General features: G+C 34.3%; 1 protein-coding gene across 1 annotated transcript in view; it reads left to right on the plus strand.

The window, feature by feature from the left end:
• Positions 1-6,066: 6,066 nt before the first annotated feature.
• The window catches only part of LOC121418244 (methionine synthase-like), a 43,928-nt gene continuing 26,589 nt past the window's right edge, over positions 6,067-23,405 (plus strand). The window contains exons 1-11 of the mRNA XM_041611998.1: positions 6,067-6,383; positions 10,591-10,787; positions 11,225-11,314; positions 13,148-13,310; positions 15,959-16,125; positions 18,236-18,431; positions 19,039-19,248; positions 20,045-20,157; positions 20,807-20,947; positions 21,651-21,836; positions 23,057-23,236. Of these exons, the coding sequence (XP_041467932.1) occupies positions 6,323-6,383; positions 10,591-10,787; positions 11,225-11,314; positions 13,148-13,310; positions 15,959-16,125; positions 18,236-18,431; positions 19,039-19,248; positions 20,045-20,157; positions 20,807-20,947; positions 21,651-21,836; positions 23,057-23,236 (1,704 nt within the window). The 5' untranslated portion in view covers positions 6,067-6,322. The remainder of the gene's footprint in view (positions 6,384-10,590; positions 10,788-11,224; positions 11,315-13,147; positions 13,311-15,958; positions 16,126-18,235; positions 18,432-19,038; positions 19,249-20,044; positions 20,158-20,806; positions 20,948-21,650; positions 21,837-23,056; positions 23,237-23,405) is intronic.

Consider the following 23,405-nt stretch of genomic DNA (forward strand, 5'->3'; position numbering starts at 1 on the left):
TACCTAAATGGTTTGCATTTTGTACTTGTCATCTTACTTACTTTCATGTAATCCTTGACAATTAAATTATAATAGTTGATTTATTTGATTGATGCATTTTGAATTGTGATTATCCACATTCCATATATTCCCCTGCACTTTTCTCATAATGTTTCCATTTCACCACTGATGTAAATGTAATTCATTATGAGAGGTTTGCTTTTTTTTTAAATCTCAGGACATTGTGAATCAGAATTAATCCAATTAAATCATAGAACTGAAATAGTTAAATATCTGGTGCATATTTGATCTTGTTGATATTTCAATCAATCTGTGAAAGCTTTTTTTTCTATTTGTCTTTTTTTTAATTGATAAGAAATTCAGTACTGTGTGTGATATTATTATTTGACAATTTTCTTAGGTGATTTATTATTTATTATGATGGTACTTATAAATGAAATCTGTTTGAGCTTTGATACAAATACTGCCTTCCACTGATAAAAGGAAGTAAGTCCTTGGAGTGAGTTTCTGAGTACATGAGGAAAATGTAACATTGTTTTATGTGGGAATGTAGAGAGTTTCTCGCGTTTGAAATGTCTATATTTCAGAAATTGGGGGCTGTGTAACTCCTTTAGCATCATGTTAAAAATACAGAAAATGATGTAACTTTTCATTAGATGACAGAATAGATAGAAAAGAAATAAAATATTCTTAATTGAGCCGAGAATCTGTGCTTGTAGATGAAACAGATTTGACAAGAATTTTGTCTTCAGGGTTTTTCATGTGATCAACAATGGGAGACACAATCAAATATGTTTATTGGTAATGTTAATGTAATAACATTTCATGTTCTAATACACGATATTGGAAACTTGTGTGACATCTGATATGATAATGGTTTATATGTTTACGTCATTTCAAACCCATGTTACATTGCTGAAGTAGTCTACATGTATTAATACTAAAAATAGGCAAAAAGAATCGAGATACCTTTACATAAAAATTGACTTAAGTAAAGCTGATAAATACAAATTTGGTGTACTATATATCGATCATCTTCTAGTTGCAATATATGTGTGTAGATATCTGTAAATTAAGGACATATGTAATATCATGAGGTTTCATGTGCATCAACCATCTCTTGAGTTTGTAATTGTGCAGCGAAAATGAAAATAATTTGCCTGTGCTAGCTAATATATTTGAATCATTTTTTTGTATCTGTATATATCGCAGTCATCTGTAAAATTTGGTGTGTTTAATTTATGATGGGAAAATCAAGGTAGCTCAAAGCATTTGTGTCACTGGAAAGCAATTAATTTACATATTAGAAGCAAATTTCTTTTAAATCAGCAATGTATTCTGATTCAATCTCTGATGCACCGATGAGATCAATGAAAACTTGTTTATTCTGATTGTGTGCTTATAAGGCATTACGTTTGACATCACTTGATGCATGGTTTAATAGCAAGATAATGTAGAAGGATTAAACAGTATAGATGCAATGTAGATTCTAGATAGTGTGCTAATTTTCAAGAACTCTTCCTCATCTCATTTGTTGGTGACAAAATTTGTGTGTGTACTCATTAATTGTTTAATTGCAAATATGAATTGAATATTTTAAACCAGCAGTCTTATATATAATGTGTAAATTGATTCATCCTATATCTGAAGCATAAAAAATATATATAAAAAAAATAATTAGCCAGTGAAATCTTGTGTATATGCGCAGAATTTAGATTCAGCACATAATGATAATCAAATTTCATGTTTGTCTGCTAGAAATTTGTCAAGAAGTAGTATCTCAAAAGAAATAGATGATTTAGTATGACAATTTATTTTGAATCATGTAGTGCTTTTTACTATATTGTGGATGTGTAATTGTTAGCAGTATTCCCCTGGGCTGCCCTTCAATGCAATGTTTCTCTCCGATGAAGTGTGTATATATTAGCTGATTTTGGTATTTAATTCATGAATTTAGCAATACAATAATCATTTTATCCAAAATTAACATGCCTCTTGAGGAGTATCAAGCCAAATAAATCTCATTGTCAGGCAAATGCGTTAGTCTTGTTAAGGTACACGCAGAATGAGTGTCTTTGACGAGATGTATTAATTCTAAAGTATTTGGTGGCAACAGTGTGATGTTACAATGGTTTATGGTAAGAATTCAGTTAGATTTGGCATACTGAATGAATAATGAATGAAATATAATTTAAGTAACATTTCTTAGCCTAGAGAATTAGTAAAAGTATTACTTTATCCTATTGAATTAAATACTGCCCCTGTAATAGATATTGTGTGAATAGGGATAGTATACCTGTCTGCTAGTGTGATATACCCATTCAATCTATCATGTAGACTTTCCAATAGACTGATAATTTCTCTTAAGTCAGCATATTATATATTTACAAAGTTGCCGGTGCCAAGAGGGAAAACAAAATGGTCCAAATATGAAATCACCTTGAAAAGTTTGTCAAAGCTCTTCCGTCCAAAAATTTATTGACATGAATTCAAGCTCTGTAAAGCCTTTGTTCTGTCTCTTTAATACATATTGAAAGTAATAATTGTTGCAAGAAAGTTGTGAGGTCACTTAGATTTTCTTTCCAACATTTTATGCCAAGATATACGTGAAGTTTTATTGATCTGGCAATTGCAAATGTTTTTGTTGCTGATATCCACCTAAATGAAATTAGATAGTGTTTGAAGGTTTGCATGGTGGCATGTACAATGGCTGATGTGGTTTACGGAACACCATGTGGAGTATTATAGAAACAGTGAATAGAAGAAGAAAAATAAAAGATAAATTAATGGATAGGCGAGAAAGTGGATATTGACAGTAGAGTAATCTTTCTTTAATGTAGTCCTGAAAAGGACTGTAAACCAGAAGAGATTGATGAGTTGGAAACAGCTGGAGTAGTAGGATGGATGAGGAGATGCTGGCTTGAGTTGGCGAGTAGAGATGATGAGCAGAAGCAGTAGAGAGACTCTACGTTTGGGTCAGGTTGACTGTCCGCCTTCAGGATACTCAATTTCCACTTGCCATCCATCCATTTATTTATTTATTTATTCATTTGTTTATTTTTTCTTCTTATATCCACTGTTTCTATAATACTCCACATGGTGTACGGTAAACCACATCAGCGATTAATGAAATTAGTTTTAATTTTTTTTTAAGGACAAACAGTCCTCAATTTCACTGATGATTATCTACAACGCATACAATATTCCAATCATGCATACAAGGTATTACTACTAATACCAATTTTGAATAATTCTAATTCTAACCAACAAATGTGCTGGTTAACACAATGTAAACATGCAAAAATTTGGAAAATAAATGATCACTAAATATGGTACTTGATCCTAAATTTAATATATGATGCAGTTTTGAGTAAGTTAAGTAATGAATATGTTACTTTAAATGAGAACATTAAAAATCACTTCCAAGGTGAGAATAAAACTGAGTAACTCAACTTCACAATCTATTTACATTATGTAATCAGATTTAATACATTGTTATGGTATTCATGAACAATATTCTCATAAACATGTGTGTTTTATTTATATAAATCATATGGCTTCAAACAAGTAAAACCATACTTACACTTGGTAATGTACATGTATATCGAGTCTGGCTGCATTTTCTTTTGTGTGTGTTTCTGTGGAACTTTGTGATTATTAGGTTTTTAAAGGTCAAGTCCACCCCAGAAACATGTTGATATGAATAGAGAAAAATCAAACAAGCATAATGCTGAAAAATCTCATCAAACTCAGATGCAAAATAAAGTTGTCAGTGGTTTTCATGAACGTAATATTGCAGAAATCCGGGTATATCTATAGTATTATTGATTAACTCCAGGCTGAAGAAAATGATACGGTTTGAACAAAATGGAAATGATTACAAAAAATATGGTTTCTTAAAATTTGCATTAGGCCCTATTTCGGTGAAGTTGATATTCATGTCTTCAGGAATATGCCCTATATGCCAGCCAAAGAGTGATGACATCGATGGCCATTGTCAATTGCATAACTAATGAAAATTACGAAAAAATAAAATCGCTCTGGATACTAAAAGTAAATTTAGTGCACAGAGAATAGACGAGAATGTTCCACACCCCGTAAAACATACCTCTGTTAAACCAATTCATTTTCCCTTTATTAATTCCAAATTTACTTGGAATATAAGAATATTTTCATTTTTCACGTACTCAGTAAAAATAATAGTTTTCCATGAGTTATGATTAATCCTTCGCAGTGAATTTTAGCTATGTTTAATCCCCCAAAATTTGTTTTCAATACGCTATTTACGAGACTTTTGTATTCCATTTTTACACAAAATTCCTGCCGTGGGAGGGGTCATCATAGGTAGATCAAGGGGGCGAAGCGGCGGCCCGCCCCCTATTGGCGGTGCAAAATAGGAAGGTGAGGAGAAAAATAAGAAAGATAGGAGGAGGAAGAAAATTAAATGATGGAAGGGAATGATTGGAAAAAAGAAAACTTTCGGGTTATATAAAAGATTCGCTCACGCTTTGCATTGATTCACAACCATCTCTTTATTTCAAAACGTGCTTATATTTTTTCAGTTTTTAGATCGAAATATATAAAATCATATAATTTTCATAATTTGTAGTAAATCTTAAAAAAAATAGCTCGCGATTTGCGCTCGCATTGTTTATTGAGATAAACTGCTTGTTCTTTATTTCAAAAGTGCTTGAAAGATTCAGATTTCAGAACTGAATATAAAAAAATTCATCTCGCGCATCGCGCTCGCATCAGTAAATAGTTATGGTTGAGTCACTATCCTGTTCATTGCTACTAAAAGGTGACTGCTTATTTGGTCGGAAAATAAAAAATAAAAATCAGGATACGCTTCGCGCTCACCCTAACCAAAATAGTAGGGGGGCACAGTATCAAATGTCCCCCAACTGGCTGTTCTTTTATGATGGAAAGAAAATAATACATCATTCAAAATCGAAATAAAAATTGTGTTTTGGACGAGATGACCTTACATTTTGGGTGATAACCTTCTTTTTTCGTGTTTTTTTTTTTGTTTTTGTTTTTTTTTTTTTGCTTGTCAAATTTATTTTGGTCGAAATGACCTTACATTTGGGTTTTGCTTTTTTTCCGTGTCAGATTTTCCGGCCCCCCTATACCTTTGGGGGACGATCCGCCCGTTTGCTCGGGGCTCACCGCATTGACGAGCCCGGTGCTTATGCTCGCCTCCCCCCCCCCTGCCAAAACCTGGATCCACCTATTACTTTCTTATTTTACAACTGATTTTGATTCATTGTTGTTTGATTTTCGATTGATTCGGTCAGCATTTTTTTCTGGTGTGGCCCGACTCAGTCGGATCGGATCCATATGTGCAAGCATAACACTGAAAATTTCATCAAAATCGGATGAAGAATAAGAAAGTTATGACATTTTAAAGTTTTGCTTAATTTCACAAAACAGTTATTATGCACATACGGTCACTCGGTCAGTATGCAAATGAGGAGACTGATGACATTATCCACTCACTATTTCTTTTGTATTTTATTATATAGAATATGAAATATTTTAATTTTCTCCTCTTTGTCAAGTGAAACAGCGATTAGTTCCTCCTGAACATGTGGAATTAGCATTGTGTAATACTATATGGTTCAGTCAAGTTGGTCCTTATTGTCAAATCTGTAAAAAATGAAATATTAGATAATTCAAACAATAAAAAACAAAAGATATAGTGAGTGAGTGACATCATCGACTCTCTCACTCCGGCATGTCATATCACTGATTTGTGAAAAAATGAGCTAAACTTTAAAATGCCATAACTTTCTTATTTTACATGACTTTCAGTGTTCTTCTAGATTGATTTTTCTCTGTTTAATAATTCAAATAAACATTTTTGGGGTGGACTTAACCTTTAACATTATCATTTCTTTATAAATCCAACTTTGAAGTCACATAGAAGTATTTTTAATATAGTTCACAACTGGAATGTAAGTTTTTCATGAGGCAGCAACTGAAGCTTATATGGGTCGGGTCGATCTGAGCTGGGAGTATCCTTGTTACGGCGATTCTTATGTAGGACGATTTGTCCGGCTCGACGTACATATAGGGCTAGTGCACAGCTAGCTCTATGATAGAGTTGAATGACATCTTTCGCAATCAGTCTCTTCTTGAACTCGCGGCAGCGCTGAACCATCGCTCTGACGAATACCAACCCGACAGACCCGGCGCGGTTGAAGAAAGGTTTCGATGCGAAGTACAGCACCAGCTGATCTACTCAGCGCCAACAGAGAACAAATTCGATTGCTAATAAATCTAATAATATCTGGTTTGAATTATCATCAGCTTACGAGACATGCCGCCAACACTGTCACAAGCACAAGGTCAAGGCCATGAAGAAATTAACCTTAAAGGAGGTAAACGAAGTCAAGTTAACTGTTTATTATTAAGAATAAGAAAGGCTGCGCTGTTCTAGCTGCTTTACCGAACACTTCATGAATTCAATCATTTCAAACACATTATTCTCATAAAAAAAAACTTTAACCATATATACACAATTACCTACAAAATATAAATATGTAAAAATTTTGCCAAAATCGTTTTTCCTTTTTACGATATTAGCTTCCAATCGGACCCCTCTTCGCATGTGAAATATTTTGGTCTCTTGAAAAAGGTATTGTTATTACTGATTTTGTGTTTTCTATGGGAAAAATTGAGAAAACAACAAAATTACTGATGAGCTATTTATACCATAATTTATTATATTTAGAATATCATATTAATACTTTGAAAATGTGTTTTTGACAATTTTTCATCATCTTTCTATGATCAAGTTCCCTTTGAAAGAATGTTGCAAAGTTATGAGCGTGTGAAATTATTTTCTGACGCGTATGATGTGCGGGTTCTAATACCGGTCGGTAATACAATCACTCACTATACCGTACTCACAATGACTGAATGAGGCTCAATATCTACGATTCACAAAACTTTAAATTTTCAAATTCTGACTTCTAGAAGTCGAGTTATTGTCATCTTTGTGATACAAAAACATTTTTTTTTTATAGTTCTGTGGATCGTGGACAAAAGACGATTGCGTAATCTTTTTGGGCATGGCACACTTATAACTTATGCCAAATGTTCAAATCGTATGAAAGCTTTTGAGCAATGATTTTGATTACCCCTGGATGATTACCCCCCCCCCCAGACAATTACCACTCCCAGACAATTCCCCCGGACAATCCCCCCCCCCCCGGACAACTACAAATGTAGTACAGTGTACCCCTATTAAAAAATTGGGGCATGGCACACTTATAACTTATGCCAAATGTTCAAATCTTATGAAGGCTTTTGAGCAATGACTTATGCCAAATGTTCAAATCTTATGAAGGCTTTTGAGCAATGATTTTGATTACCCCTGGATGATTACCCCCCCCCAGACAATTACCACTCCCAGACAATTCCCCCGGACAATCCCCCCCCCCCCCCCCCGGACAACTACAAATGTAGTACAGTGTACCCTATTAATTGTCCTGTGGTAGGTTTGTGCACAGGGTAAACATTACTTGATATGGATTTCATTTGCTTGAACATTACAAATTAAATTTTCAATAAATATATTTCGAAATCAAAGAAAGAGAATTAAGATCATAATAATCTTAGAATCTGTAGACAAAAAAAAAGGTAAAGACAGATTGATTTCAATTGTCCATTATGATTATCTCATTATTGTCTCATTGTTATTGTGGTCTCAATATTAATACTTTTATTGTCTCATTGTTTCATATATTGTTCTTATTTATAGTCATAATATGTCTCATTAATATTATTGTCTCAATAATTTTTACAATTATACTTACGATCATTATAATTATAATCATAATTATATTAAATTGTCATTATCATTATATTTTTCAATAATTATTAGGCCTATAATTATAATAATTATAATTATTTCAATGCTTATTATTGATGTCTCATTGATATTATTATGTAAATAAGTTACAATTATAATTTTATAATGATTATTATTGTCTCAATAATTATAAGGCCTATAATTATAATTATTTTTATTATTATAATTATTGTAATTATAGTTATTTTTATATTCGTAATTATTTTCATAATTATAAATTTTTATTCATAATACTGTCTATTGCATACTGTTATTACAATTATAATTATCATTGTAATCATTTTATAATAATTATTGATCATTGTCTCAATAGTTATTAGGTCTATAATTATAACTATTATAATTAAAATTAATTTTTTAATCCTAATCATAATTATTTTAATAATTATTATTGTTGGCTCAGTAATATTGATGTCTCAATAATTATAAAAATTATAATTAAGGGTCAAGTCCACCCCTGGAAAATGCTGACTTGAATAAATAGAGAAAAATCAAACTAGCATGGTGCTGAAAATTTCATCAAAATCGGATGACTTTTTTTCAAAGAAAATGTCATGTTTTTGTTTAATATGATTTTGAGTTGTGACTTCAAAGTTAACCCCGAGTCCCTGACAAAAGGTTTGTTGAAAAATACAAAAAAAAAAATGTTGACGGTTTGAGGAAAAATTCATAATCAAACATTAAAATAGTTATTACTACAAAAGTTATAATTTTACATTCTTGATTTGAGTCATTGATATTTGTGATGTCATTTTATGAGGTCTAGTAAAGAATCTTATCAAAATTTTAGAGAAATATGTGATATTCTTGGAAAAAAGCCTTGGCCAGTCATTTTTCAGATTGAATATAAAAAAATGGTGCCCCATGTCTGCGCACTCATTCACTTTACAAATGATTAAAGGGGATTTTGATGAGAAAGGCTGCAGTTTAAGTTAGCGCATGAAATGCCTGAAATTCAATATTTTTCTACAATTTTAGTCAGATTTTTAAAGGAATATGTACCGTATATGAGCAGAGCTATTTTCAATTTTTAAGAGAAATTCCACTAGTTGCAGGAAACACTGATTTCATGAGAAAGTCTGTAAAACAAGGCTTAATTGTCAGTATATCATCAAGGATCTAGATCTGGTACAGTATATGTAAACTGAACTACGTTAAATCTTGAAATCTACGCTGAAAAATGTTCAGACTGAAGATCCCCAACACAGATAAGCGCACGTGGGACATTGTATAATTATTGCTTTGAATGTCGGGCCCGACGCTCTACCCGAATCCTGTGCTTATTTGCTGATTTCTCAGCAATTACACAATTTCTTTCAGAATCCTTTGGCACATACGTTTTATTTATACAAACATACACTTTGGTGGTCTTTTCATTGGATTTTGTATGAACTCATTTTGATATCGTTACCAAAACTAGCATTTACCTTTAATGGCTCAAAAGTATTTGCCTGTGTGATGTACTGAAATTATCATGAAAATTGAAAATTCATAAATTTTCAAATTTTTAGATAAAATGACATTACGTTGATATTTTTTGCTACACGATGTAGATGCTGCCTGCTGGCATACGACATCACAAATTGAAAAAATAAAGTTCTAATAACTTTTTAATTTTGTAATGGATTTTCCTCAATCCTTCACCAATATATTATCATTTTTTCTGCTATTTCTATTTTATAAGCTTTTTGTCAGGGTGAACTTTTCCTTTAAGACTTGATTTAAGGCGATTCATGAATATTGTCCCCAAATTTAAAAGAATAATGGTCTAAAGATATGGGATGGGGGAGTTAGATAGGAATTACACTTTTTAGACCCTTTCCTTCCCTTCCCTTGGTGAGTTTGGGTATTAGAGATAATGTCTAAGGTTTTATGACTTTTCTTATGGTACGTGTAACGGTGTGGGGGGGGCGGAGTTGTCTGAAATATATATTTGTTTTACAATATTGTAAAAATCGGATGTAATATACGAAAGTTTTGACATTTCAAAGTTTTGCTTATTTTTCACAAAACAGTGATATGCAGAACTTGGTGACATGCAAATGTCACCTCATTATTTCTTTTGTTCTTTATTGTTTGAATTATACAATGTATATTTGACAACAAGGACCAACTTGACTGAACCATATAGTACAATGCTGCTTCAAAAGGTTCTGGGAGGAATGAGGAGAAAATTAAAATATTTCATATAAAATACAAAATGAATAGTGGATGGTGTCATCAGTCTCCTCATTTGCATACCGACCAGGTTGTGCATATAACTGTTTTTGTGAAATTGAGCAAAGGTATATTTTATTTTACAACTGATTTTGATGAAATATTCAGTGTTATGCTAAGTTGGATTATTCTCTTTTTATTCAAATCATCTTTTGTTGGGGTGGACTATATTATTTTCTATGATTTCATTGCTGAAATTGATGTTTGGAAAGTCTTTATTTGTATTTCAAGAGTTGACATTGATTCAACAAGGTGATGTTTTATTTAAAGAAATATATAAATGAGTCAATAGTTTTGGATTTCCAACCTATGTGATCAAACATTGTTTACATATCGTAAGTATGTATTTTAAATTTGTTTAACTTTGAAGTGCAATGAAAGCTGATATGATAACAAATGACAAGGTGATCTACACACTGCTGTTCTATTGTTTGTCAATATTTGCATTTAATTTCATGATGACCTTTTGACCTTTGAAAATGATTTTCATTCAGTCTTTGCAGAGATATCTGCAGCACTGAGGGAACGGATCATGATCTTTGATGGTGCGATGGGGTCAATGATTCAAACCTATAAGTTTGATGAGAAGGCTTTCCGTGGAGAAGAGTTCCGCAATCACCCGAAGGACTTGAAGGGAAACAATGATCTCTTGACATTCACTCAACCTGATGCGATCTATGCAATACACAAGGTACTTCATGCTCCATCAGTATGGGAGAAATAGATTGCAAAGAGACTTCACAATGACAGAGTTCATTTCAATTAATTAAAAGTGATCATATTATATTTGTACCTTTTAATATTTTTACATGATTTTTTAATATATATTATTTATTTCTTACTTTACTTTTTTCATTTATCTATTATATGATTTCTTCTGTCTTTTGTTTTTTCTTTATTGATATATATAAAAAAATATTTTATTTGTCATTATTAGTATTTTTTATATTGTTATTTGAATTATTATTGTTTTATTAGCCTGGGACAGTGAATGATAAAGAAAATGAAATTGTTTGCGATTGCTGCTTTTCAGTAAAGCATTTAAGAATGGGAAGTGTTTGTGTTTGTTGATCAATTGATTCAGGATTTATCTAGAAGTATTTTAAGTTAAATTGTCTTTCTTTGAAGGCTTATTTGGATGCTGGAGCTGACTTTATCGAAACAAACACATTCAGTGGAACATCAATAGCACAAGCAGATTATGGTCTAGAACATCTGGTGAGAAGAAAATTCTGTTAAACATAAAATTGATATTGATGATGATGTTAAAGAAGAAGAAGATAATGATGATCATGATGAAGATGATGATCATAGTGATTTTGTAGCATGATGACGGAGGTAATAATGATGGTGTAATTGATAAAGATGAAGAGGCTGTGCTGTGAAATTATTGATGATGATGATAGTGATAATGGCGATGATGATGGTGGTGGTGCTGGTGATCAGCGTTGAAATTAGATGGGAGCGAAGAGCTATTCTGCTCTCGTGTGCTTTCGTATCGCTCTCGCAACTGCCTAAAACTGCCAAGTACAGAGTGACTCCCAACGTGAAAATCGCCTCCCGTCCGCACCCATCCAGTCTCCCATTCACATAGGGATGCCAGACAGTCAGGCCAAGCAGCTGCAGTTTTTGTCTCGCCTGCGTCATAGGTATCACTATTTCCGACGTCGGCGGCATCGTCGTCAACAATTATGTTGTACACATAATAACTTTCTGTATCTCCGAGGTGGGATCACCAAATTCATGCCAGAGGTCCATCTCCTGAAGGCACAGGTCAAGTTCGAATATGAGTCGAATTTGAATAAGGTCAAAGGTCAATGAACTTTCCATGACTGGCACTGTGTTGTGCTGTACACACAATAACTTTCTATATCTTCGAAACAGGTATTAAAGATATCTGACTTGTACTGTATGTTTGAATGCTTTTTTGCATCTGTTTGTTCCACTAATGGCATGACCTTATCTGTTTGTTCCACTAATGACGTGACCTAGAGTTTTGACATGCAGTCTCTTAATGACTGCAATATGCAGGCGAGACAACACTTGGCGTTTGCCTTGTTACTGACATGGAACTGACTGGACTTTTGATGCTCTGATGCATTCAATATTTCATGAAATATTTTTCAAGTGAGTTTTTATCAAATAAACTATAAATAATGAAAAGGATTCCTCTGATTACAAATTCTGTTTAAATTTGATAAACTTCATCCTATTTAATTTGCTGTACAAAATTGTAAAAGTTAGTGTAAGAATGTCCAGTTGATACACGAGATACAAAAAATAAACCTTTAAGTGAACAACAATAGATTTAATGATCATTTTTAACAATAACATTAAAGAAAAAATAAATTGCAATTAAATAAACAATGTAAAACATTTAATGAATTTGTAAACAAGCAGGGCAGCGATGCGAAACCATGTGCTGAATCATTGAGAAAAAAGAATTTCAGAAGAAAACTGAAAATGGCTCAGTTAAAATTAAAGATGACTCTCAAACTTTTTTTCAAAATGGCTCCCTAAAAATAAAAAGTAATTTCAACACTGATGGTGATGATGATGATTATGATGATGATGATAGTGATGGTGCTGGTGATGATGTTAATGGTGGTGATGGTGATGATGAAAATGATGATAGTGATGAAGATATTGATATTGATTACAAAGTCAGTGACAATAATGTCATTGATGATGCTGTTGCTGCTGCTGATGATAACGACAAGAATCGATATGAAATCAAATGTTTTTTGTACTATGATGATATTCTTGATCGTTGGTTTGAGAATGACCTCCAGAATCACAATGATATTCCTTCAATTAAATTGAAAACATCTGACTTGATACAAAAGTGGTATATATCAAAATTATTTATGCAATATAATGATATTGACAACACTTTGCATTCATGTCAATTGCTGGTTTTCATGAGTTTATAAAATAGCAAGATTTGAGTAAAAGTTACCAAAGTAGCCTTTGTATCATGCTTTTCATTATTAATTAACCTATCGTCAAATATATTCTAACTTAAAATTTTCTGTTATACATTGTACCTAGGTATATCGTTTGAACAAGGAGGCTGCGGAACTCGCTAAGAAGGCTACCAATGCATCACTGACAGAGACAGGAGTTAAGCGTTATGTAGCTGGTGCTATGGGCCCAACCAACAGAACTCTCTCAATCTCACCTTCAGTAGAAAACCCTGACTACAGAAATATCAGTGAGAAAACAATGTGCTTCTTTCTTTTCTTTTTATTCTGTACAGTATATGTCCCTTTTTTACTGATTGTTTACCGGTTGGATTGTTTGTTTTCTTCCATATCAAATGATATCAAGCAAGCCAACCATTAATAGTTAAAGGACAAGTCCATCCCAACAAAAAGTTGATTTGAATAAAAAGAAAAATCCAACAAACATAACACTGTAAGAAAATTAAGAAAGTTATGATATATTAAAGTTTCGCTTAATTTCACAAAACAGTTATATGCACATCCTGATTGTTATGCAAATGAGGAGACTGATGATGTCATCCACTCACCATTTCTTTTGTATTTTATTATGTGAAATATGAAATATTCTAATTTTCTCCTCATTGTCAAGTGAGACAACAAATAATTCCGCCATGAACATGTGGTATTAGCATTTTTGTCTCGCCTGCGTAGCGGAGCGAGACATAGGTATCACCAAATTCATAACAGGTTCATCTCTTGAAGGTTCAGGTCAAGTTCAAATGTGAGCTGAATTTGAATAAGGTCAAATGTCAAAGGTCAATGAACTTTCCATGACTGGCACTGTGCTGTGCTGTACACACAATAACTTTCTATATCTTCGAGGATTGCCAAATTCATACAAAGGTCCATCTTTTGAAGGTGCAGGTCAAGTTCGATTGTGAGTTGAACTTGATTAAGGTCAAAGGTCAATGAACTTTCCATGACTGGCACTGCGCTGTGTTGTACACATAGTAACTTTTTATATCTTCGAGGTAGGATTGCCAAATTCATACAAGAGGTCCATCTCTTTAAGGTGCAGGTCAAGTTCGAATGTGATTAAGGTCAAAGGTCAATGAACTTTCCATGACTGGCACTGTGCTGTGTTGTACATGTACACACAACTTTCTATAGCTTCGAGGTGGGATCGCCAAACTCGTAACAGAGGTCCATCTCTTGAAGGTGCAGGTCAGGTTCGAATGTGAGTTGAATTTGATTAAGGTTAAAGGTCAGTGAACTTTCACACTACTCTGTTCCTCTGACATGAACTTTATAATTTTATACTTTTTTAACACTAACATTTTACTTCAGAGCTCGGTACTCTCTATACCTGAACCAGATTTTGTATTTTACTTGTTTATTCTTTAAAAAGTGTTGTTGTTATTTATTTAATGAGCTATAGTTCTTGGCACCATTTATAATATTCACACAAATTTGCCAATGGTACAATAGAAAAGCTGTCAAAGTTTCTTAAATGTTACCCTTCAGATTTGCTGTATGTGCATGTTCTGATTTACTAGAAATAAAGTAGGCCTATACCATTAATGCATATGTAAACTGTCAGAACCACAATTCACCCCCTAAAATGCTGACAGCCTCAGAAGTCATATAGCATAGTTTTGACATGCAGTCTCTTCATGACTGCAATATGCAGGCGAGACAACGCTTGGTGTTTGCCTTGTTTAATACCGTATGGCTCAGTCAAGTTGGTCCATATTGTCGAATCCGTAAATAATGAAATATTGTATATTTCAAACAATAAAAACAAAATAGTGAGTGATGGACATCATCGACTGTCTCATTTGCATGCAACTGAGTTGTACATAATCACTATTTTGTGAAAAATAAGTTGAACTTAAAAATATTATGACTTTCTTATTTTACATCCAATTTTGATGAAATTTTCAGCGTTATGCTAGTATGATATTTCTCTGTTTATTCAAATCAACATTTTTCTGGGTTGGACTAGACCGTTAAGTACTTTGATAAGACTAGGCTGAATGATGCCGTGCATGTCACTTACTCTCTATTGTAAAAAATTTAGAGATGTAATTTTTAGATATCTTTGGAATTTATTGAACGTCAAAATGATGACCTAGTAGTTGTGCCAAATGTTTCCTGATTCCTAATTTTATTTGAAGGTGTACAGCATAACCTTTTATTTTAATAGGATAATCATATAATATTGACTGGCCTTGAGGGAACATCAAATATATTGCCAGCAAATGAATCATATTGGCCCGAGTCTTTAGACGAGGGCAATATGGGTCATTTAAGGGCAATATATTTGATGTTCCCCGAAAGAAGAGCTAGTCAATATTTTTATTATCATCCAAATCAGATATCTAGAGCAAAAGTCATGATAATGGGGATATTTCTTTTAAAAATAGAGTTCTATTGTGTCATGTTAATATCGGTCTAGGCTCTGCACTTTACTTTACCATTACGACGTACTTGCAAGCGCTGGATCCAGCGTTGTCTTTATCATGATGTATTTGTTGGTGCGCGGATCCTTATGAAGTGTATCCTTTATACGCATCCTAAAATGCCTGGATGTGAGACCAGGTAAAATACAAAGGTATATTTTGGTCGTTTCTGCATGCAAAGTAAATATGCGCATTGAGACCGAGGAAAGTACAAATAATATACCTATCCCTTCCCGATATTTATGAATGTAGGGCAATATGGTTTTGTAAATGACCAGATCAGATGTCTGATACAGGTGATAATGACAAATATCTGCTTTTATGTGGCACATGTTGCAGATATTATTACACCATTCACTGCGTTTACCTGCACACTTATGCACATTCTCCACTCCCTTGGGAGCATTCCAACAAGAGCTATATAATATATGTGATACTAATTTCTATCTTGTTAGCGTTCGATGAGATGGTTTGTTCGTATGAAGAGCAAGGCCGAGGTCTGTTAGATGGAGGAGCCGACGTTCTACTGGTAGAGACTATCTTTGATACGCTCAATGCAAGGGCAGCTCTCTATGCTATTCAGAATCTCTTTGAGAAGGGTTATCAGGAAGTTCCTGTGTTTGTGAGTATACAGAAGATATTGAACAATAAGCCAGTTTGTAGTTCCACTCTGCACATGATCAGAGGAAGGTCATTGGTACTGGATAGTCGAAAGAAGGAACACAAACCATCACATCCGGCTGTACCAATACATAACGTCAAACATATATTTTATAATGAATCTAGATAATAAACCGAAAACCATAAACCGGGCTGAAAACCGGGTCGAAAAACCTACACGCCCTGCTCTTATTGCTAAACTGGGCAAATCGAGACACTATGAATTGAATTTACCTAATTTGTCTGACATATATGAAATACATAAAAGATTTAGTGAATTCCAAAACACTTACTCTTTTCTGGCGGGACATAAGACCATGTTTATCATGTTAAACAACTGAAAGTTTCCCCAAACTGCGGAGGCCGATACAGGCATCTGACTCCTGAACCTTTCAAAAATGAAGTGCCATGTCAACGTACTTATGCACCGAACTCCCCTAAGCGGACTTAAATTGCATAACAAAAAAAAATGTGTTTCATTCTACGGTATCCTAAATCAATGAAGGGAAATAAATTCAAATAATTAAATGTTTCCAATATTGGTATCATACAAATTCAAACAATCTTTTCACTGGGCGAAACAGGTACTAAAGTGACATGGTGGTTTAAAAATTCAATGAGATTAGCACCAACTTTGATGTCTTGATTATTCATATATTCTTTTGAATTGTGTTTTTCGTTTACTTCCACAAAAGATAATGTGTCCACGAATGACTGGTATATTTCACAGTTTGCCACGTATATTGTACAACATCCTCTAATATGCATTCAATGTAGAAATGCAACAAATACCTTCATAGAGTGTTCATTGATATGTTATTCTAGTTATTCAGTTTCTTCATCCTGCTATGTAAGGCAAGCTCACATTATATCTTGCTTTAAAATCTGCTCATCATAATGAAAGAAATGAAAGGTAATTTGACCAAAATTGTCCATAAAGTAACTGAGAACTGGTCTATTGTTTGTATTACATGTAGCTACTTTAAAGTAGGCTTTGAATAGTCAAATATATATCATAAGACTCCTCTACTTTTACTACTTTCATCACTTTCTTTTAGTGTAGGTTAATCTAAAGTTTCAGTTGCATATAGGACACCAAAGAAAAAATGAATTGATAAGCACAGTCAACTTTATGAAATGATTTCGATTTTTTTTTTGTCAAAGATTACTATACCACGATGTTCCTTATTTTCATATTGATTGTTTTATTTCCAAATAATATGCATGAATGACATTTCTGAAGAGTAAAAAAAAAATTATACTTATACCTCGGTCACATTTGCTGCAGGCGGAGAGTGGAAAACAGCCGTTTTATTCATTTTCATTCACACCACCTATATGTAGCTGGTACAAAAAAAGGTTAAAATGGCTGTTTTCGACTTGCCGTACGGCCGCCGTAGAGCAAATGTGAGCGAGTTATTACTGGTATGTTCTATTCATACTTTTCAGGTGATGCAAGAACATATTTGATCTAAATCTCTAAATCTGAGGGTTTTTTTTTTTATTATGAAGATTGTAGCATACATCAACTCTGTGTGTCTTTTCAATATTTGATAGATATTTTCAAAAAGATTTGTGGAATAATGACTTCAGTTAAAGAGAAATTCCAGTAGTTGCAGTAAACACTGATTTCATGAGGAAGTCTGTAAAACAAGGCTTAATTGTCAGCATATCATCGAGGATCTAGATATGGTACAGTTACATAAACTGAACTTTGTGAAATCTTGAAATCTACGCTGAAAAATGTTCACACTGAAGATCACCAACACAGATAGGCACACATGGGACAGTGTATTATTATCACTGGAATAAAGACCCGACGGAAGTGACCAAATCCGAGCTTCTTTTGCCTATTTCTCAGCAATTACAAATCCTTTGGCACCTATTTTTTATTCATACAAACAGACACTTGGGTGGTCATTATATTAGATTCTGTAAAAATTCTTTTTTAGATCGTTACCAATACTGGAATTTATCTTTAATATGTCATATATGCATGTACTCTTTATTATAACTCCCATTTGTTAGTTGTCCTATTGATACAACTTTTTAATTTTCTTGTTTTATTTCAGATATCGGGAACAATAGTAGATAAGAGTGGGCGTACGTTGTCTGGTCAGATGAGCGAAGCGTTTGTGATCAGTGTGTCTCATATGAATCCCATGTGCCTAGGGTTAAACTGTGCTCTCGGTGCCAACGAGATGAGACCATTTATAGAAGCTATCAGTCTAGCAACACCTTCCTATGTCATATGTTATCCCAATGCAGGTATGTAGAATAATTTTTGGGTGCCATGGTCTAGTGGTTCTGACTCTCACCTTTCAAACAGAGGGTCGTGGGTTTGAATCCTAGCCTTGGCGTGTTTTCCTTCAGCAAGAAATTTATCCACACTGTGCTGCACTCTACCCAGGTGAGGTGAATGGGTACCCGGCAGGATTAATTCCTTGGATGCACTGAGCGCCGGTGATGGTAGCTCGAGCTAAAGCCGGGATAATGATAGCAAGCGCTTTGTATCCTCAGGCAAAAAGCGTTATATAAACCCAGCTGTTATCATTATTATTATTATTATGAATTCTTTTCCTTTTTCATCAAAGACTTTCCCTTGTCACTTTGAAAGTGGGAACTTATTGATTTTGTTGATTTAAGTGTAACTTTGCTGGATGTGTACTGCTTAATGTTTGTTTACATTTTAGACAGGGATTTGATGCTCTAAATACCAATTAAAGAACCTATGCGTGTCATCAAAATGAATACTTTCAACGCCACAAGAGAAGAGTCGTTATTGTGTTATAACTGGAATCCTTGCATCTCATTGTCTCCGAGTAAATAAATCGATGGCAATCTCTGACAAATCTCTTGATAAAATTCTGCCCAGGTCTACCCAACACATTTGGTGGTTACGATGAGACTCCTGAAATGACGGCAGACCAGCTTGGTTCCTTTGCTCGTGACGGCTTGGTCAATATAGTAGGGGGTTGCTGCGGTACCACGCCCGCTCACATCAAAGCAATAGCAGACGCTGTTAGGATTTATAAACCAAGGATCCCTCCTACGGATGTTCATCCAAATTCACTGATGCTGTCAGGTCAGTCGAATACTCCTCTAATTTGTGCATTTCATCGTGCTTACACCACAGGCCAGAAATTCATATTTTTTCTTCACCAGCTACTTTTCACAACTTTCACAACCTCTTGCCTTAATCTGCAGCAAAAGGGGAGCCTCTGTGTAAATTTTTCCCTGATGCATGGGACCCATTTTACAAAGAGTTACGATTGATCCGATCAATCGTAACTCTGGAAGTCCATCAGTGTCATCATTTTTTTCTACAAGAAATTTGAAAATTTGAGGGTGGAACTTGCACGCAAGTTTTTGCACTGTAGATGAAATATGTTTTCTAATTAAGTATGATTTACATAAATTTGTCTAATTGTGTATGATGAGTGAATGTGTATTTATCATTTGTTCAGAATTATATGTCGTGTATATCTGATACCATTACTATTGGAAGGCGAGGTTACCATAATATTTGCTTCTGTGCAACGGAGCCCTGAAAAGCAAATAGTCAGAAATAAAAAAGATACAAGGCTTCACACTAACGTTTTTCGTGGTGGCCCCATTAGTCCACCAAAGCCATTAATTTCATATTTTTGGTGGCCCGCAAAGCAAATTTGGTGGCCCTAAAACGATAGAAAACATACCAGGACTGAATCTTATGTAACCTTGTGTATTACAATTTATCAATGCAAGACATAGGGAAGCCCAATCGGGCCACCAAATGTGGGTTTTTACAGAATTTTTGTGGCCCGACTCATTTTTGGTTGCCCCGGGCCACTGCTAATGTCGAGCCCTGAATACATTTATTTCCTCTATGTTGTTTTTAGGATTGGAGCCAATGATCGTCAGCAAGCATACCTTGTTCGTCAATATTGGAGAGCGTTGTAACGTGGCTGGTTCAAAGCGGTTTGCAAAGCTAATCAAGCAAAGCAAATATGATGTAAGTAAAACTCAGTTTGGCGCACGTATTTGAGGGAAATGATGACGAAAAATAAAATAATATGCATTTAATATGATTAAATGATTTTTTTTATGTAGAATAAAAAGCAACACAAATTCACATGTTTGAACATCTGTAAATATTAATACATTTCGCAGCGGAGATCGGGGGGGGGGGGGGGGGGCTCATTTTGGCCCTCCCAATCCCATCAATAGAAAAATATCTGATAAATCAAGTTGATACAGGATTAATTAATTTAACTCCTGGGGTATCATGAATTTCTTGAATCATTAAAAAATTGTCAACGAAATGGCCATATTTGAATGATCACTTTGTTGTGATAATCTTGAAAAAAAGCTTTTTTATTTCTTCTCTGTCACGAAAATTTTGTGAGAATTGAAGCCGAATAATTTTCCTCCAAGTGCATGGGAAGTTTTAACTCCAACTGCATTGGCCAATTTTGTACAATATCATGTGAATGTTATGAAATGTTGTCAATTCAATTCAAATATGCAAGACATTAATTCATATCTAACTATTAAATCTACGTATGTGTACCGATACCAGTGCTGTTCATTTGAACCTTTTTTATAGAAATCTTTGAAAATGAAGTGAGAGCTGATAGACCATTTAATACTTTCATTTGTAGGAAGCTCTGAATGTAGCCAAAGAACAGGTAGCTGCAGGAGCTCAGGTCCTTGATATCAACATGGATGAAGGAATGTTGGATGGAGTACAGGCCATGACAAAGTTTGTCAACCTCATCGCATCAGAACCAGATATATGCAAGGTGAGATCACAAACATGGTGAATTATCTCCACTTTATAAAGCAAGTTAGCGTGAAATCCATGCGAAATCTGCATTTGATTGTTCGAAATAGAAATCTGAAATTAGAAATACCCTGAATATTCATTTTGCCCAATTGATGGTAGGCCCAGCAGCCGGTGATGCGTCATTTGCTCCGGCGACAACTGCTCGGGGCTTTATTTTGTCTTAAGATTTAGGGTTAGGGTTGCAATAGGGTTGTATGTTAGGTTTAGGATAAGGTATAGTGTTAAAGGACCAGTCCACCCCAACAAAACATCAATTTTTTTTAATAAAAAAGAGAAAAATCCAACAAACATAACACTGAAAATTTTCATAAAAATCGGATGGCAGGTCTGCAAAATCCTTGCCTCTGATTGGCTCGGAGCATACTGATCAGTGAATATCATTTGCTTCATGAATTCTCTTGTTACCCCCAAAGTTTCCAAAACTTGGGGTGAAAGATCATTTGTTTACTCATCCTCGAAACTATGGAACAGCCTCCCTCATAACATCAAACAGTGCTTGACTTCTGAAACTTTCAAAAATTACCTCAAAACATTTCTGTTCAATTCTTCTTAATTTCTTGTATAATTTCCTAAAAAGCGCCTTGAGCACTCTACAGAGTGGATTTGGCGCGATATAAGTCTTAATTATTATTATTAATTATTATGAAATGCTTTTCCAGGTACCTCTATGTATCGACTCCTCCAAGTTCCACGTGATAGAGGCCGGCTTGAAGTGCAATCAAGGCAAGTGTATCGTCAACAGCATCAGCCTCAAAGAAGGCGAGCAAGACTTCCTAGAGAAGGCTCGTATCATCAAGAAACACGGAGCTGCGGTGGTTGTCATGGCGTTTGATGAGACGGGACAGGTTAGTGATGGTTGAAAATTACTATTAAGCGCAGTTTTCACAGGGCTCACATTTTACAAGGGATGCAGATGCCCTCCCCCCCCCCCCAAAAAAATGTCCAATGATTGCATTTTATGGACAAAAGTGTACCAAATTTGCTCTTAGGTTCAGAAGCTTGGGCAGTCGTTTACATAAGTAATGTTTTTGTTCAGGGCAGGGTTAAGATAATTTAAAAAATATTTTGTGGTGTCAAGTTTAAAGATCAAGCTCACAGATCCTGTTTAATCCACCAAAGGCCTCTTATTTTCAACGAATAAGAATATAGAAAATATTTAAGAAACTATTTTCTTTTATGACTAAGAGATTAACAAAGGGGTTGATTTGATGGTTTTTCACAATATAAAAATAAAGTATAGAATATATGGTTCAGATCTGGCAATGGCGGAGGCATAAAATTCAACTGTGTAGTACAGTTGAGAGTCCATCTAATTATTCTCCTTACTTTTTCTCTTTCTACTACTACTACTACTACTACTGCTACTGCTACGACTACTACTACTACTACTACTACTACTGCTGCTACTACTACTACTACTACTACTACTACTACTACTACTACTACTACTTCTACTACTTCTACTACTTACTACTACTATACTACTACTACTACTACTACTACTACTACTACTACTAGTACTACTACTACTACTAACCCTACTACTCACAATATAAAAATAAAGTATATAATGTATGGTTCAGATCTGGCAATGGCGGAGGGATAAAATTCAACTGCGTAGTACAGTTGAGAGTCCATCCAATTACCCTCCTTACTATTTCTCTTTCTACTACTACTGCTACTACTACTACTGCTACGTCTACTGTTACTTCTACTGCTACTACTACGTCTACTGCTACTACTGCTACTGCTACGTCTACTGCTACTACTACTACTACTACTACTACTACTACTACTACTACTACTACTTACTACTACTATACTACTACTACTACTACTACTACTACTACTACTACTACTACTTCTACTACTACTACTACTACTGTGACTACTATTACTATTACTACTACTACTACTACTACTACTACTACTACTACTACTACTACTACTACTACTACTACTACTACTACTACTACTACTTCTATTACTACTACTACTACTACTACTACTTCTACTAATAATAATGAATTAATCTGGCATGCTTGATTGTTTTCTTTGACTCTAGGCTACTGAGATAGACAGAAAGGTTGAGATCTGCACTCGTTCTTTCAACTTGCTGGTACAGGAAGTTGGTTTTGACCCCAATGACATCATCTTTGACCCCAACATCCTCACCATAGCAACAGGGATGGAGGAACACAACGAATATGGCATCAACTTCATCGAAGCCACCAAAATAATCAAGGTATATGATCCATGGTTGATAGCCAACACACAATCATCAGGGGCCATTTCAATGCAGCTGTTGATTAGTAACGCATGCCCTAACATGAAAATGAAAATCCATAATTTATTGTTTGAAATAGACATGAAAATGAAATACCCCGAAAATTTGCTTTGCTCAATTGATCGTG

Source organism: Lytechinus variegatus, chromosome 7 (genome assembly GCF_018143015.1).
Source record: "Lytechinus variegatus isolate NC3 chromosome 7, Lvar_3.0, whole genome shotgun sequence".
Lineage (NCBI taxonomy): Eukaryota > Metazoa > Echinodermata > Echinoidea > Temnopleuroida > Toxopneustidae > Lytechinus > Lytechinus variegatus.